Source organism: Mizuhopecten yessoensis, unplaced genomic scaffold, assembly GCF_002113885.1.
Source record: "Mizuhopecten yessoensis strain PY_sf001 unplaced genomic scaffold, ASM211388v2 scaffold9847, whole genome shotgun sequence".
NCBI lineage: Eukaryota > Metazoa > Mollusca > Bivalvia > Pectinida > Pectinidae > Mizuhopecten > Mizuhopecten yessoensis.
In genome coordinates this window covers 3014778-3030163 of record NW_018408252.1, presented here as the reverse complement: position 1 = coordinate 3030163, position 15386 = coordinate 3014778, and the positions used below count along the sequence as shown (strand labels likewise).

Below are 15386 nucleotides of genomic sequence, written 5' to 3'. Positions count from 1 at the left end.
TTTACCTGAGACCAATCAAACAGCTATCTTTGTGCCTTCAATTTTTCTATGACATATTCCAGGGGTGTAGAGAGTGAAAGTGAGCATAACCCCTGGAAATCGAGGATGGTACATGATATGGCTAGAATGGCATTTATATATTGTACATTAGAAAAATAGCTGATTCAAATCAGTGACATACTTTATTTTTTTTAAATTGGAAACTGTTCTGATCTTCCTGTCATGCTGTTAAAGAATTTGCGGACCTATAACATGCCGTGGTATCAAATTCAAACTTTTAAGATGGAAACTTCTGTACTGATGTCAACTGATGTCTTTTTTCACCTCATGAAAATGGTAAATAGAAAAACTAATCTGTACATGCTAAAACAGTTTGTCTCAAATGTAACATGAACCAAACGAAAACCACCAATAAAGATGAAATAAAAAATCCTTTGTTATTCTGGACAAAAATATAACCATTGAACACATAATTTCAACTATCACAATGTAAAAAAAAATCACCTATAATCCTTAATTAAAGTTATTTTATGTCTCCGTTATTTTAACATACTATAATCAGCAACATTAACTGTTAATGCAACATTTGTAGTAACTAATTTAACCCTTTCACCCCTATGTGACTTTAGTAGACTCTACCATGCATTGACCTGGATGAGTCCATTATGGTCTACAGTGGTGAAAGGGTAAAACATATCACGAAATATGAAGTTATACATAATATTATAAGATATCAATATATAAAAGAATATTTTACTCAAATAAGTGAAACTTGATGTCATTACATTCTTTTATGGAGAGCAGATTGGCTGCTGTATAATTAAAGCATTTGAACAGAAATTTATATTTTCATTTTCAATCACCAAACAAGTCATTTTCAAAAAACTATGAGGCAGACTTATCTAAGGATTAAAATGTTCGTGAGAGATCCTACAAACTAACATTATTAGAGTCCAAGGCCCTGAGATCTGGGTTGGTCTTCAGTTTGATACTATAGTGGAGGTCATACGAAGGTGGCAAGGGGGAGCTGTCCGCCAGGTCCATCGGATCTGAAAAAAATAACATGCAATATTAACAAAAATTTGAGGTTCTTATATACCGCTTTATCACAGTCTAGTTCGTAGGTCGTCTCAAAGCAGTTCACAAATTATTATCTGTGGTTACAGGACCTTCGCAACCAGCCAATATCTGTCTCTCTCCATGGGGAGCATACAGCGGGTGCTGCCATTTCGGCACTCACAGCTCGCATTCTACATTTCTAGCACTGCCCAACCACATACTCATTTACAGCTGAGTAGACTGGAACAAGCAGGGTAAAGTATCTTGCTCAAAGATACAACACAGTGCCGTGGCTCAAACTTGCAACCCTTCAGTCACGAGCCCGGCGCCCTACCACTAGACTATCGTACCTCCTTGTAGTTTGGTCAATATTCACAATTTACAAGGGTTGTAGCTGACAAATAGCTATTACAGATACCGAAAACATGTGTTTGTTCGCTTGAATATTTGTGATATATTTTAAATATTTAATATATATCAACACTTTTAAGAACAGAATAGATAAACTTTGGCAGAATGAAGAACTTTATTATCACTATAAAAAGTTTCATACAATTCACGTCTTTCAACATGCATGCTAAGCTCGAGCTGTCACTCGCCATGTAGGAACGGATATGATGAGATAAAGTTCAGAAAGGACAAAATCCGGAAAATATCATAGGTGTACCATGACCTCCCAAAAAATAATGTGTATCGTACCGTATTCAAAATATCGAGATATATTGCCGCACGATATCTCGTTGCAGCACTATTGTTCACTGTCATTACCTGGTAACAGCACAGACTTTTCCCCCGGTTTCTGTGACAACTGATGAGATAGATCATGAGGACACAACAGCAGACTTTCACCATCGTACTTTGGGTGCTGCTGATGAGACGGTCGGTTCACTTTTCTCTTTGTCACCTGCCAAAATCGGTAACTATCAGCAATGCATCCTTAATTTTCAAACAGTCATTTGAATACAATTCTAAATGTTGTAAAACATATGTTGTCCCATATTTTGAAATAACCAATCACCTGATTGATGCAGTTGCTAAAATGTAAACAATGCAAGTTACTTCCCTTGATTTTGCAAGAACCACATAAAACTGAATGAGACCTTGAAGAGAAAATGGGGACTTTATTTACTGATCTGTTGGTTACTTCTATAGTTTTCTAGTAATTTGAAAATGATAGACTACAATTAACTCTAAATCATAAGATTGCAATTCATTGCTAAACTTAATCTTTGCGTAGTGTCATTTTTTCTTCTTCAAAATTGAAATAATATGTTTATGAAGCTATGTAGTAAATATTTACTGTCAAACTTTCAGACATTATAACAACAACTAGATGCTTACCTTCACGAGAGGTTTCTCCCTTGCCTCTGAGATAATGCCATGGACCTCTGGGAGGTACTGCCTCACCAGTGGTGGGATTGGGTTACAACAGGCCAGTACTCCCTGTCTCTCTCGAGGGAGGATCTCCACGATCTGGAGCAGCATGTGGTTTGGCAACACATACCTATCAATGTATAACATATATCAATGATTAAACAAATGCTGTAAATTTACCTTTCTTAACCTATTCACCCCTGAATTTTCATAATGAACTATTCCAAGCTTTGAATCAGGAGAGTTCAAATGTGTCTTCAGGGGTGAATGAGTTAACACATTTCTTAATTTAGAAGTTTTTATGGCGACTGAAAATTGCTGATCTCAAGATAAATTTCCAATAATTTTAGTACTTGGTAGCATTACTTCCTTGCATTTCTATTTATCATACAGCAGAAAAAAAATTAAATAACTTAAAAGTCTTTTTTCCCCACTGTACTTATTGGTGAAAAACTGCCAGAAATCAGTGAAGAATTCCTTCTGCAAGTCCAGCCCTAAAGTTAGAATGCAGTGCGAATTGAAATTTGCAAATTTTGGTCCAGAGGCAAAAATTACAAATGCATACCCCACAAATTTAATCACAAGCATTACAGTATAACCCAGCATAAGATTGCTTTAGTAACCACTAACGGTTATTGCCAACACTCTAGATCTATCGACACCAACTGTTCCCAAAAACGGAAATTAAAAACCGTGTTAATGTTATTGACTGACCCCAGACTTTCGTCCTCCTGTCTTCCAGTTCGGTCCCGCCACATGAATATCTTCTTGAGTGCATCCAACTGCTGTGAGTTGAACACCTTTTTACTTTTATGGTACAGATCTAGATAGTCATCCTCACTGAAAATATTCTTCCTGTATACCTGGAATTGTAAAACAGTTTAAAATCAGTTTAATGAATTTAACATGTCTTCATGCAGTTGTGTCCTTGAACAAGATACTTTAAATAACCCTCTTGTGGTTCACCTCCACCTGTATTAAGTGGGATATTGTATGGCCTGGGTTGAGAATTATAATTTCTGCGCTGGTATGGAACTATAAATTAGCTGTTAGAAATACATTTTGTGCTGGTATGGAACTATAAATTAGCTGTTAGAAATACAAACGCAATACAAGGAGAACATTTATAAAACAAGAGGCCCGTGGGCCTTAACGGTCACCTGAGTTATGTTAAAACTGATGTTATCGATGTTGCCAAATGAAAAAGAAATCATTTTGTAACAAAGGTAACTTGAACTACATGTAATGCAAAAGTAGTGTGAAAGATCTGGGTAGTATATGTACTATGTACAAATAGTGGTTCTGTCAGTCAGCTGAATTTTGGTAAAGCACCTTAAGAGCCTTCCATCTATGAAGAGTGGGTCTTGAGAAGAAGATTTTTGAAATTTCAAGTAGATTAATACTGAGATTTATCTGATCAAATAAAGCTTCATTATTAGTTTCAGTATATTTGGAAATATTCTCACTGATAATGTTATAAAAATAATGTATATAGTATTGTATCCTTGCTAACAGCTATAAAATTAATACAGACTTAAGGAATTTATTCATTTCATTTACTAATTCTGCAGTAATGTTCAATTTGCACATTTATTTTCTTGCTTCTATAGCTAAATGTAGCAAAGGCAGATTTGAGCAGATTGAGTTACCTTAAATAGTTTGATCATTCTCACCTTTGAACACACTTCCTTGCTCCTGTGCAGGACAGACATGAGCAGGTTATTTTGCTCATTTCCCCGCTCAATAAGATCATTTTTCAACCTATCGTAGATGTACAGTAAGTGATGGGTGTCCTCACGGGCATATGCTACCAGCTCCTTTGGCAGAGGTCTGAAATACACACATCACAATTATTTACCTTCATTCCTATTTCTATGTAGGAGTCTGGTTCGTTTATGTTGAACAACCAGTTTATCTGTTTTTAAATGTAACACTTTCAGGAAAAATCCTGGCGGACTTGCAAATGTTTATGCAGGCCTTACAAGGCTTTGTCGAGGCTCGCCTGAAAGCAGCATCAAATTATTTACTAGGTTCATATTTCATAAACAAACAACTGTGGCCCAACTGTTTGGATTGCGATAAACGAAAATTCGGAAAGCGCCCAGGTAGGACTATAAGATTCAAAGATTCCGCCTACTGTATTTACTAAAGTAAATGTGACACAAATTTCTTTCATTCTCAAATATAATTAATGAAATACTCTATTTGTCTGAAAAAACTAATGGAAAAAAATGTCATCTGCTTTCCAAGTCAAAACTTTAGAAACACTCCAGAAGTAGTTCTTTGTCATACAGGATCTTGAAAAGCATAGTCGTCTTTTCAAAATTGTACAAAACCCAGATTATGATACTCACCACAGAGTTAGAGGAGGCTTTGGAAGAAGTTTCAAAAGAATTAAACAAAATGTCAAGACCCCTTTAGAAAATGTTTACTTCAAAGCTGTATTCATGAAACCATTTAAATTCTGAAGCATGGATTCTGTGCTCAAACCAACTTTCTTGTAACTCGCATAAAGCATGTCAAATGATCAAAAGGTCAAATGTAAACACAGAAAACTGTATTTAGCTTTAATTCTCTTCAGAATTTTTTCCAAAATCATTGACAAACTCAGATCTTATCCATGCTTGAGCCTGAGAACGGTTTTCATGAGTCCGGGCTCTGGCCTTCAGTTCTTACCGAATCCTCCAGTCTGCTAACTGGTACTGTTTATCTGCTTCCACCCCACAGTACGCTTTGAGAATGTGGGCCAGGGAAAACCGTGCCAAGTTGAGCACCCTGGCAGCCTGCCCTGTATCAAACATGTTCACAACATACAGACCGAAATCCCTCTGAAGCCAATCCACATCCGAGTCTGCACCATGGAATACCTAAAATACAAAGTCAGGTATCGGGTGACTTTCCGTGTCAAAAGGTTGCACAATTGAATGCTTACAATACAAAGTGATAAACATTAAATTGTTCTGACTTCTTTCCATTTTAAGCGGTAGCACCATTTAACACCTACAGTACAATTTAAGACATTAGGAACTTATACAGATATGTTCAATTTTAGAATCTTCTCCAAGTCTATAGCTATAGCCACAGCAATCATTACACTATAGCCTACAATATATGCAAATTAAGGAAGTTGTGGCAATGTGTACAGAAGAATATTTTCTTTGTGAAAGTCTAAGCTTATGGTGTAGGGATATATAGAAATCAACTAGACATTATTTCTCGGAGAATACAGGGAAAGAGACATCTTTATATCATTCAAATTCCATCCATGGAGGTTTTGTTTTCATGATTTTGTTGCAAGTGAAATAGAAGCTCTACAAAACACATATCTGAACTCCTGATACTGAGCACAAAAATTGGAATCACTGGGATTTGTTTCAGGATAATTATTGTGAATGACCTACTCTTTGAAATTAAAGCACTATACAGAATCAATCCTATAGCCTGAGTTTTTTTAAAATGCCTAACATACAAACCTTGACTATGCTGGGGTCTGTGAACACACTGTTGAGTATGTGAAGGTCACTACGAAGTTCCAATGTGTCTATAATGAAGTCCTGGTCGCGTGTTGATATCTGCATGAGACATGTGATCCCCTGGAACGTCCGGTATGAGTGGTGCTACAAATTTAATAAACAGCATTTTTATAATAGACAATCAGTTTACACCATAACGTTAATTAAGCGACTTATATCATGAAATTTAGGTAGTTTTCATTGTAATATCAATTAAAAACATCTTATCAATATATATAATTATAAACTGTTAAGTTTCATACTGGTGTAACAGGAGAAAGAGAAATGCATAGCCAGATGGGGACTTGAACCAGGGACCCTCCAAACTCTTAGACAGACGCTCTAGTAAATAATCTACCTAGCTGGTCACCTCCTATCGACCCAGTCCAGTTCTGCTACATTTCTCCCTCGTTTTTCTTAGTCTCCACACCATTTACAACCCAGGTTTGGGTGTCCCCTTGCCAAGCATTTCCTCAGTGCTTCAAACAAGGGTTGGCAAGCTCACCATGTTTGTAACAGGAGAAAGAGAAATGCATGGCTAGACTGGGATCGATCCCTACACTTGGAAAAATCTCCCTGAAGCTATATCAGAAGGATCATTTAGTCAAAAAGAGGTCATTGCGTTAAGGTCTTTTATAGTTTTATTCTCATTTCAGACACATGTATTTTCCTAACTAAATTTATCCATTTTGAGAAATATTAGAAGTTTTGCAGTTGTCACTTGGTTTTCATACAACCCAGTCCTAACACTACCCATTCTTGCTAACCAGTTGAAATTGTCATGGGGGAGATTCTGAATGCTCCATTTATTCAATTAAAATCATGAATAAAATAAGTGCATATACCGATACCCATTGGTGTATTTAAGTTGTTTTTTGAGATGAAAACAGATCTTAGAATAAAGGAATAGTTCAGCAAATTGGTACAGGTTATAAATGTTCAAATTTAGGGTCCAAAATGGAGATCTCCCTCCAAAATAAGGAGAGTCGTCAAGTATCTACCTCCAGGTCCACTGCCACGGTCTTACACGTCTTAAGTTTGTCACACAGTGCCACTAACTCTGACACCTTAGTTACCATGGAGAGAGGGGTGTCATCCAATGGACGTGGTTCCTGAAAACATAAAGTCACAATTAAATTCTGGGATTGAACAAATCTCATTTTGTAACTTTATGTAAAATATTTCAAGGCAATCTACACATGTTTTATTACATTGGTGCCTGCAAATCGTTTTCAGGAAGAACCAACATGGTTTCAGTATTTTTGAACCCTAAACATGCAATAATAATACCATATAGGATTAAACCTTACCGTAAAAACACATGTAATTTGCGCACTTTTTTTTCAGAAATTTAATACCCAAAGTGGGGGGTGCGTAAAATACACAGGTATAGAAAATTTCAAGTTTTTTTCAGGAAAAGATCGACTATTCTGGGAGATCGCCATCTTGGATTATCTCCCTTGGTACACGGAACTCTAAGACAAGTGACGGTCAACAAATTTATTTATGTCAAACATTAATAAAAGATACAGTTGATACATAATGTGTTGTTTATGTGAAATCTGAGTTTATGTGAAAAGTATCATTAAATAGGTAACCGTTAACAAAGAAAGTTTAGCCAAATTCCTATGCCAGAGAATCGCCGATCAACTTACAACATTACATTTCGACATCTCGGTGCGTTTCCCCATACTATTACGAAAATGTAGTTGTTCAATTTAAGCTCCGTTCCATGTAAGTTCTGTTATTTTTTTTTTCAAATCGCCTATGCGTATAGCATGGGTTTTTTTTCCGGCTCACTTTCATGTTGATCTCGCGTCTAACATTACGTAAACACGTGATTGATAATAACCTCGTGAATTATTTCAATATTTATTAAATGAAGCATCGTAAAAATAGTCTGCTTGAACTATTTTTTGCCTTTGGGTGGGCAAATTTTTCGAGTAGAAGCTTTTTTCCCCGATTTTCAGCCTCAAAAAGTACCTGCGCAAATTACATGGGTTTTTACGGTATTTGTGGACATAAAAAAGAGGCCAATGGCCACATAGCTTGAAAGGTTCACCGGTCATTATACTAGAGGAGAAAACTGGATTCATGGCAAGTCAACTTAACATTTAATACCTAAATAAAATATCTTACTGCGGTATATACATCAGTGCAATATATGTCTAATTAACATATCAGCGACACTGGGAATCTAGATAAATGTACCATTTTTTCTCCCTTCACACTAGTAACTCACGCACACGCCTAAGGACTCTCTATGTGTAGCAAACAACATACCATTTCTCTCTCCACACATGAGTGATTCATGTCCTTGAGTGCACGTTACAATACCATACTTTACAAATGAAATCACTCACTATTGGTTCCACCTTAGACAGCATCGCTGGCTCCTGTTTCAAGTGGTCAAGTTCATACTGGTATGGGTGTGGGTATCTGTTAATAACAAACGTGAAAAGGAAACCTGATTTTTCCCAGCATCTGAATTCAATAATTTAAATCCAGGGATTCTCTTCTTGCTACACATATCTTCTCTGTACCCTTGGAATATCTCATGACAAATTAAAAATCAAAGGCACTTTCGTGACATCTGGCAAAGGATATATGTGGACAAGTTTGATGCTTTGATGAAGAAAATCAATGGGCTTTAAAGTTGGCTGTTAGTTTTTCTGTTATCATAAATGGACAGTTATATTAAGTCTAATGATTGGCCAGGTTCTTTACCTGAAATCAATCAAATTGCTTATCGCAAACCTTCAATTTTGCTTTGACATATTCAATGTGTGCAGAGAAGAAAAGTCTACCAAAAGTAGAACCCATGGATTTTGAAGATGCATAATTGTATGATTACAAAATGTTTTCTCTGTCTTGAACACTGAGTCTGACTCCACTCAAACATTATTCTTGTTATCGTCAGTTTATCTATCTTAAATGTAACAGTTTCTAGGTTAATATCAAAGTTTTAATTTATACACAAACAATGTACATATTAAACATGTTGCAATATAAATTGTTAATTTCATGTCAATCCACATAGGATGCTTCGCCTATCAATAGAGATTGTATAAACACTGTATCGAATAGGTTGCTGGTAGGGTGTAGATCTGAACCCCCCCTCTCCTGTTTAGGTCTGTAGTGGGTCATACATATATAATCCTGGAGGGGCCATGGGGTCATTGACCCCTCCATATTCCGATTTTCTTTTAATTTTACATTGGCCCCTCTTAATTTTGATATTGATAAAAAATTGGTGAAAATGGCCCACTGCCCTCAAATTCCAGGTTTTTCCCTGTGTGTCCACTACTGACCTAAATGAGGGGCTAGATCTGATCACATTGTTGTACAGATTAACAACACAAATCGCTCACTAAGTCACAGGAACCAGTCGGTCTTGAGAACGTTGCGACACGTTTAATATGTACATTGTTTGTGTAAAAAGTAAAACTTGATATTGAATGAAATTTACTTTAACTGATGACTGTTAGGGAACAGAATACATGGAGAATGAGTTAACGGTGCTTGATTGAAATTGTCTTTTACTTTTATAATATTTCTGAAATGAAAGACACTTACAAAAATGAAGGACTTTCTGTCATCTCAATTGTAACATCCTCAGGTAAACGTAAACTTTCTACAAAAACAAACAACACTGATCAGTTATATAGCCTTATAACCTCCAGCAACAGTGGTGTACTTGGTAGGGTTTCTGACAATAGTGATATACTTGGTAGGGTTTCTGACAGAATATTATCTTAAAATATTAAAGATATTTAATTCAATGAGACTGAGTTTTTCTTACTCTTACAAATTAAACAATGTGATCTGTCACCCTGTAATCCCTGGGTCCGAGACCCTGAAATGTAATCTCGTTTTGAGTGTTTTATGTTCTGAATACTTGTATAGAGAACACAAGCCAAAAATGCAATGACAAAATCTCAATATTTACAGTAGCAGTGACCTTGACCTTTGAACCGTTACAATAAAATATGAACTTATTCATTGTCTTTGTATACTGAATGCTTGTCACACTGGAATGAAAAGTCAAGACAGTAGAGTGACGATACCAACATTATGCAACATGACATAAGCTTAAAAGTACTTTGTGCCAAACAGGCTCCAAATTAAGAAAAAAAGTCTGAAGTTTATCAGAATATACCTTCTAATGACTTCATAGCATTTGGTTTCTCCTTAATCCTCGGGACAAAAGGTTGGTTTCTGTTGTCCACTTTGTCCTTGAAACGTAATTGTGGACGTAAGATGTTTTTGGCTGACAGGAGATGGTAGCTGGCGGCACTTTTGGTAGCAGATGTACTTTTCTACAACACAGAACAATTTGTTATAGATCTCTACAAGTTATAGCTTCACAAACATAGTTTTAAAGAACAATTTGTTACATAGCAATATGTTAATCTTTAAAGTGATAATAAGCTGGATTCTTAACAGCTAGTTTTAATTTACTCCATTGACCTGGGTCAAGATCACGTGAATTAATAAACTTAATAGCCAGCCCTCCATCATAACAAACTATATTACAGTGTTTTTTGTCAATTTTTTTATGGTGAGTCTTAAACATCTTTATCAATTAAACCTTTAATGAGTCCCATTGCTAAGACATATTATGGGTCCTCAAAAAAAGGTTGATGAGTCTCACAGGAAGAGCAGGAGTTAGGATTCAAAATCTGAGTCAAAAACATAATGGAGTACTGACAGCCAAAGACTAAGACTGACCTTTTTGTTCCAGCTGGACGAGGCCTGCTGTTTTGGTGTTGCCGTCGCTAGCACAAGAGTGTTATCTTTCTTCTTGATACCTGAAGCTTCATCCAACCAGCTTCCCTGGTTAAAAAAATTATTGTGTAACAATTAATCACAAAAACTGGACGATACAAAAAAATGTGACAATTGAAGAACTGCATGTAAATTATCAAAAAATGGATTAACAGACATAAAAAGACACTTATACTCTGCTTTTTAGAATTTGATAGAAAATAATTGCTTTGTGAAATAGGTGGATAAAATGTTGATGATGTTTCACTTTTATGATCAGTTGATTTCCAGAGGCTGTTTCGCCAACAGCTGCTAAATTTCGTCAGTAGACTTCCCGGTTTTCAATCGTTGAAAATTTCCCACCTAAGCGAACACCATTTTGTAGTTCATGGGAGTGACTAATCAACAAACCGTACTGACCCAGACCAAAAACGAAATACATGTATATCATTCTTGTTTAGAAGATTTCCGGACTGAGTCTTTTTTGTTGATAAGTCACTCCCTGATACCAAACGGTGTCAGATAATTCCACGTTTTCATATAGGAATGCGCTCTGGCCCCACACCAGACATCTTTATGTAAAAATATCTAAGTCTGGTGTTAGGGCCAGAGGAAACTCGGGCTACATCCAAGATGTTGTCCCAATGCCCTACAGCCCTCAGCATTTTAAACATGTATCTAATGGTAATAGATAATCACCCAAAATATCTTTTTTTCTAAGAAATTTTGCAATTACTTAAAGCATTTATTAAATGATATTTAGGGGTGTTTTCAGCACATTGGGAATACTTGTTTTCTATAAAAAAAATAGTCTGTATCTTTGCTTCTTCTCAAATCATACTTATTTTTGAAGGAGGATAACATACTGACCACTCTCTCAAGTATCTGGTCATTTGCGTCGGTCAACACATCAAATTTGTCCTCCAGGTCAAGGATATCTGAACTACCGTGGGACAGCCTTCCTCTGACATTCTGATGCTGCATCACATTCTGTACACTACAACATCAAGGCCAACCAAATAATTTGTCTGGTTAGGGTTACAAATTCAAAATTGGGTAGCTATATAGAGTCAGTAAGTGCTGTAAGTGTAATTATATAGTATTTTATTTATATTTAAAGAAAGTTTTCAACATTTTACCAACACTGTATTTGTTAATTATAATAACGTTTGCTTTAATCTACTACATGTAGTTAACTACTCATTTAACTTTTTCAATCCATTTATGCTAGATTTTGCATCAAAAATGGAAAAGGTATCAATTGATCATAAAACAAAACAAAATGTTTTCTGGGACAATTTTTTCTGGAAATTTAAATTAAAAAAAATTGATGCTGGTATTTTGGGGAAAAACATCTAGTTATCTGGCAACCTTGTATATATATAATAACATGTAATTATTTTTGGCCTAAACACAATTATCCTGTCCCTTATGACATATTTGCCTGACTTAACTGAACACTGCTGAAATATAGAGATGCATACATGCCATACCTTTCCGGTGCAAAATAGTGAGATCAGTGATTATTTTTAGTGAGATTTGGTAAAAAATAGTGAGATTTTTTCTCTGAATTCGTGAGACATTTAAAACATATAGCATATATCATAGTACTGAATCATTTGTGCTATTCTGAAGCCTCTAATTACTTTGTTAGAGCCAAAATTGGAGATTTTTTGATATTTTAAAGGATTTTAGGAAGGTTTACACATGACAAACAGTCCAGATAAAGCTATCAATATTTAAAAAGAAAATAAATCACATGAAAGGCAAAAAATAATAGTAATTAAAAAAGAAGAAATTCCACAGGGATGTCCTTATTAACCCAGGTTAGAAAAAATGTATCTCAAAACATTGGGAATATTTAATTCTAATTTGTTGGGGAAAAAATAACCAATAAATACTATTTTTATATATCCAATTCTGAAGAAACTTGTTTTCTTCTGTTTATGTTTTTTTCATTAACACTCAATCCCATCCCGACGGCAAGAGAATGAATTCCGGATTCAACGTCTGTGTCCGGTTTCGATTTTATAGTCACCTCCAACATTACCGTTTCGGTATTAACAGCTCCGACATCTCCTTATGTTGCTGTTTAATGTTAATATCAACTGTCATCACATATTAATTAGCAACTAGCCCCCACTGGATGTGGGATCACTGATTTAATTGCTTAACAGTTCACACATCGACGAGCAAGTCATTTAGCCATGCCCCGCTAAATCAGCCGGCCGGGCCATTCAGAACTTTCACACCTATATGCTGCTAATTGGCCTGTGATTTAAGTGGCTGGCGTGTGACTTCAGACCTCGCGGTGACCAAGGTCAGTGTGAATCCATGAAGCAATTGTTTATTCACTAAGATTGACCAAATTTGTTTCTTTCGTGAGATCAGATTATTTGCAACAAAAAGCGTGAAAATGGGTTCCCACGCCGTGAGACATTTTGGAAGGCTGTTTTTCGTGAGTCTCACGCCTAAATCGTGAGATATGGCATGTATGGAGATGTTCAGTTAACAGAAGGTATATCTTGATAATAAATGCTGTACTTACTGGTACTGAAAGTGAAAATTCTTGCACTTTAGTTATGTTTATTTTGAGCTTTTTTTAGTCAAGATAACTCAATATATGCTTTCTGTTTTAAAATAATCAGAAGATACAGATATTCAAGTTCAACCACAGGGGCACGGATCACTTTACTTGTAATATTAAAAAATAGGGTCTCCTATTATTAGTTGAGACCCCTATTTTTTAAAATTTACCAGCAAAGCGATCCATGCCCCTGTGGTTGAACATTAAAATAATTAAATCGGTCATGTTACTATATTTACATGTGCAGGATTCTTTTTCCTTCTATGTCAAGTATGTCTCTGAAACCTTGGAAACTGGAGTAGTAATCAAAGTCATCCCCAGCAGCTGGCATGTCATTGGAAGCTTTGGTAGCTTGTAGTACAGCACGCAAGGTTTTCTGAAACATTTAAGTCATGGCCACTAAAATGAACAAATTCGCCCACTAATAAAGTTTTAAATGGACAGAGATTTTTTTAATTGATGAAGTCGAACGACATCGCATACAAACAATAAAATGAAAGCTGAATGAAAACTATAGTAACTCGATTTTATGTATTTCGTTTAGTATATATATACAATTATCAGGTCGGGGAAAACCACTAACTTGCGTATCATATGCAAACTCGCCTATTATACGCCAATAGGGGTATGGATTTGTTACTAAAAATAGCCGAACTCACTTTAATCTTAACAAGTTAGTGGTTTTCCCCGACCTGATTACAGCAGGTCGGGGAAAACCACTAACTTGCGTATCATACGCAAACTCGCCTATTATATGCCAATAGGGGTATGGATTTGTTACTAAAAATAGCCAAACTCACTTTAATCTTAACTTGTTCAAATTGTTTGTACAAGTTGCATTTATTCAGTCATGAAACATAATACAAATGCAAAAATAAACTTTATTTGCATGTGGGAAAGTACCAAAAACAGATGCAATACTTCCGGTAAAGTTACATCAAGTAGCCAACGCTTTCAGTAAACATCTTTTAGCAAAATATTATTTACCTTGTCGTAAATTAATGCGATTTTTAATAATATCTTGCAAAGGTTACTGGTAAAGCGATTTGGGTTATTTTTAGTAACAAATCCATACTCCAGCTGGAATATTATAGGCTAGTTTGCGTATATACGCAAGTTGGTGGTTTTCCCTAACCTGTACAGCTCTAAATTATATTTTGCCTAATTGTACATGTAGAAGTACGGTCGCTTTCTAGATTCGCGCAAGAGGGAATTTTCTAATATGTATTGCTTTAATACACAGTTCTTATTATGGACAAATCGCAACACTACTCTACCGTTAACTTAGAAACGTAGATTCGCCATGCTCAATCAGTCGATCAAACTGAACACGTGCACGGCAAAATAACGAAAACAGGACAAAATAAAAGAGCAATTCAACCTCTTCATATCATGTGTCGGAATAATTAAGCAGTCGCTACATTACGGTGGTTGACAGTACCTGTGTAAATTCTGTAACATCTTTAATTCCAGGTAAAAACTCCTCTGATGTTTCAACCGTGGATGATTGCATGGGCGTCGCCATCTTGAATGAAAGACGTAAAGCTATCACAACCGTATATGTGTAGTTTCGTATATTTCTTCGCGGGAAATTCAAATTCTTATAATTTTTAAATTCCACTGCAAACTTTTTAATTTGGATCCATTGCCTAATGTTGAAAATGGCACGGAAATCGTGGTCCATGCGGATGATTTCTATCATATACATTGTTCATACTTATGGAAGTGGGATATAAGGCATGTCTTGTCTTGTATCTTGAGATTCCCCCGATGACTTGTCGAGGCACCACTATCTGGTAGTGTAGTAAGAATACAGATTAAAATTGGTAAAATCCTTCACCACGCATGCGTTAAAGTTAATGTACACATATATTTACACTGTACAGTATGAGTGCAGTCTCCGGCGGTTGGTTTCACAGTTCAGATTACCACACTTGGCCACAGTTCTATATGGTTTGACTATTTCTAGCAACAGTTCAATGTTTATTTCTAGCAGCAGTTCGATTGATCTGATTTAGAGTTCTAAGCAGATAAGGGTCGCCTGTAGATAACCTCTGTGAGGTTTATCATTTCAGTAATCTTGGGAT

General features: G+C 35.8%; 1 protein-coding gene across 1 annotated transcript in view; it reads right to left on the bottom strand.

The window, feature by feature from the left end:
* The window catches only part of LOC110458873 (exosome component 10-like), a 25590-nt gene extending 10774 nt beyond the window's left edge, over positions 1-14816 (bottom strand). Inside the window, exons 1-15 of the mRNA XM_021510829.1 lie at positions 14741-14816; positions 13539-13675; positions 11583-11709; positions 10677-10781; positions 10105-10264; positions 9522-9579; positions 8309-8384; positions 6947-7057; positions 5907-6050; positions 5110-5300; positions 4107-4263; positions 3148-3296; positions 2401-2563; positions 1828-1963; positions 943-1049 (exon numbers count right to left, since the gene is read on the bottom strand). Of these exons, the coding sequence (XP_021366504.1) occupies positions 943-1049; positions 1828-1963; positions 2401-2563; positions 3148-3296; positions 4107-4263; positions 5110-5300; positions 5907-6050; positions 6947-7057; positions 8309-8384; positions 9522-9579; positions 10105-10264; positions 10677-10781; positions 11583-11709; positions 13539-13675; positions 14741-14812 (1893 nt within the window). The 5' untranslated portion in view covers positions 14813-14816. The remainder of the gene's footprint in view (positions 1-942; positions 1050-1827; positions 1964-2400; positions 2564-3147; positions 3297-4106; positions 4264-5109; positions 5301-5906; positions 6051-6946; positions 7058-8308; positions 8385-9521; positions 9580-10104; positions 10265-10676; positions 10782-11582; positions 11710-13538; positions 13676-14740) is intronic.
* Positions 14817-15386: the final 570 nt, after the last annotated feature.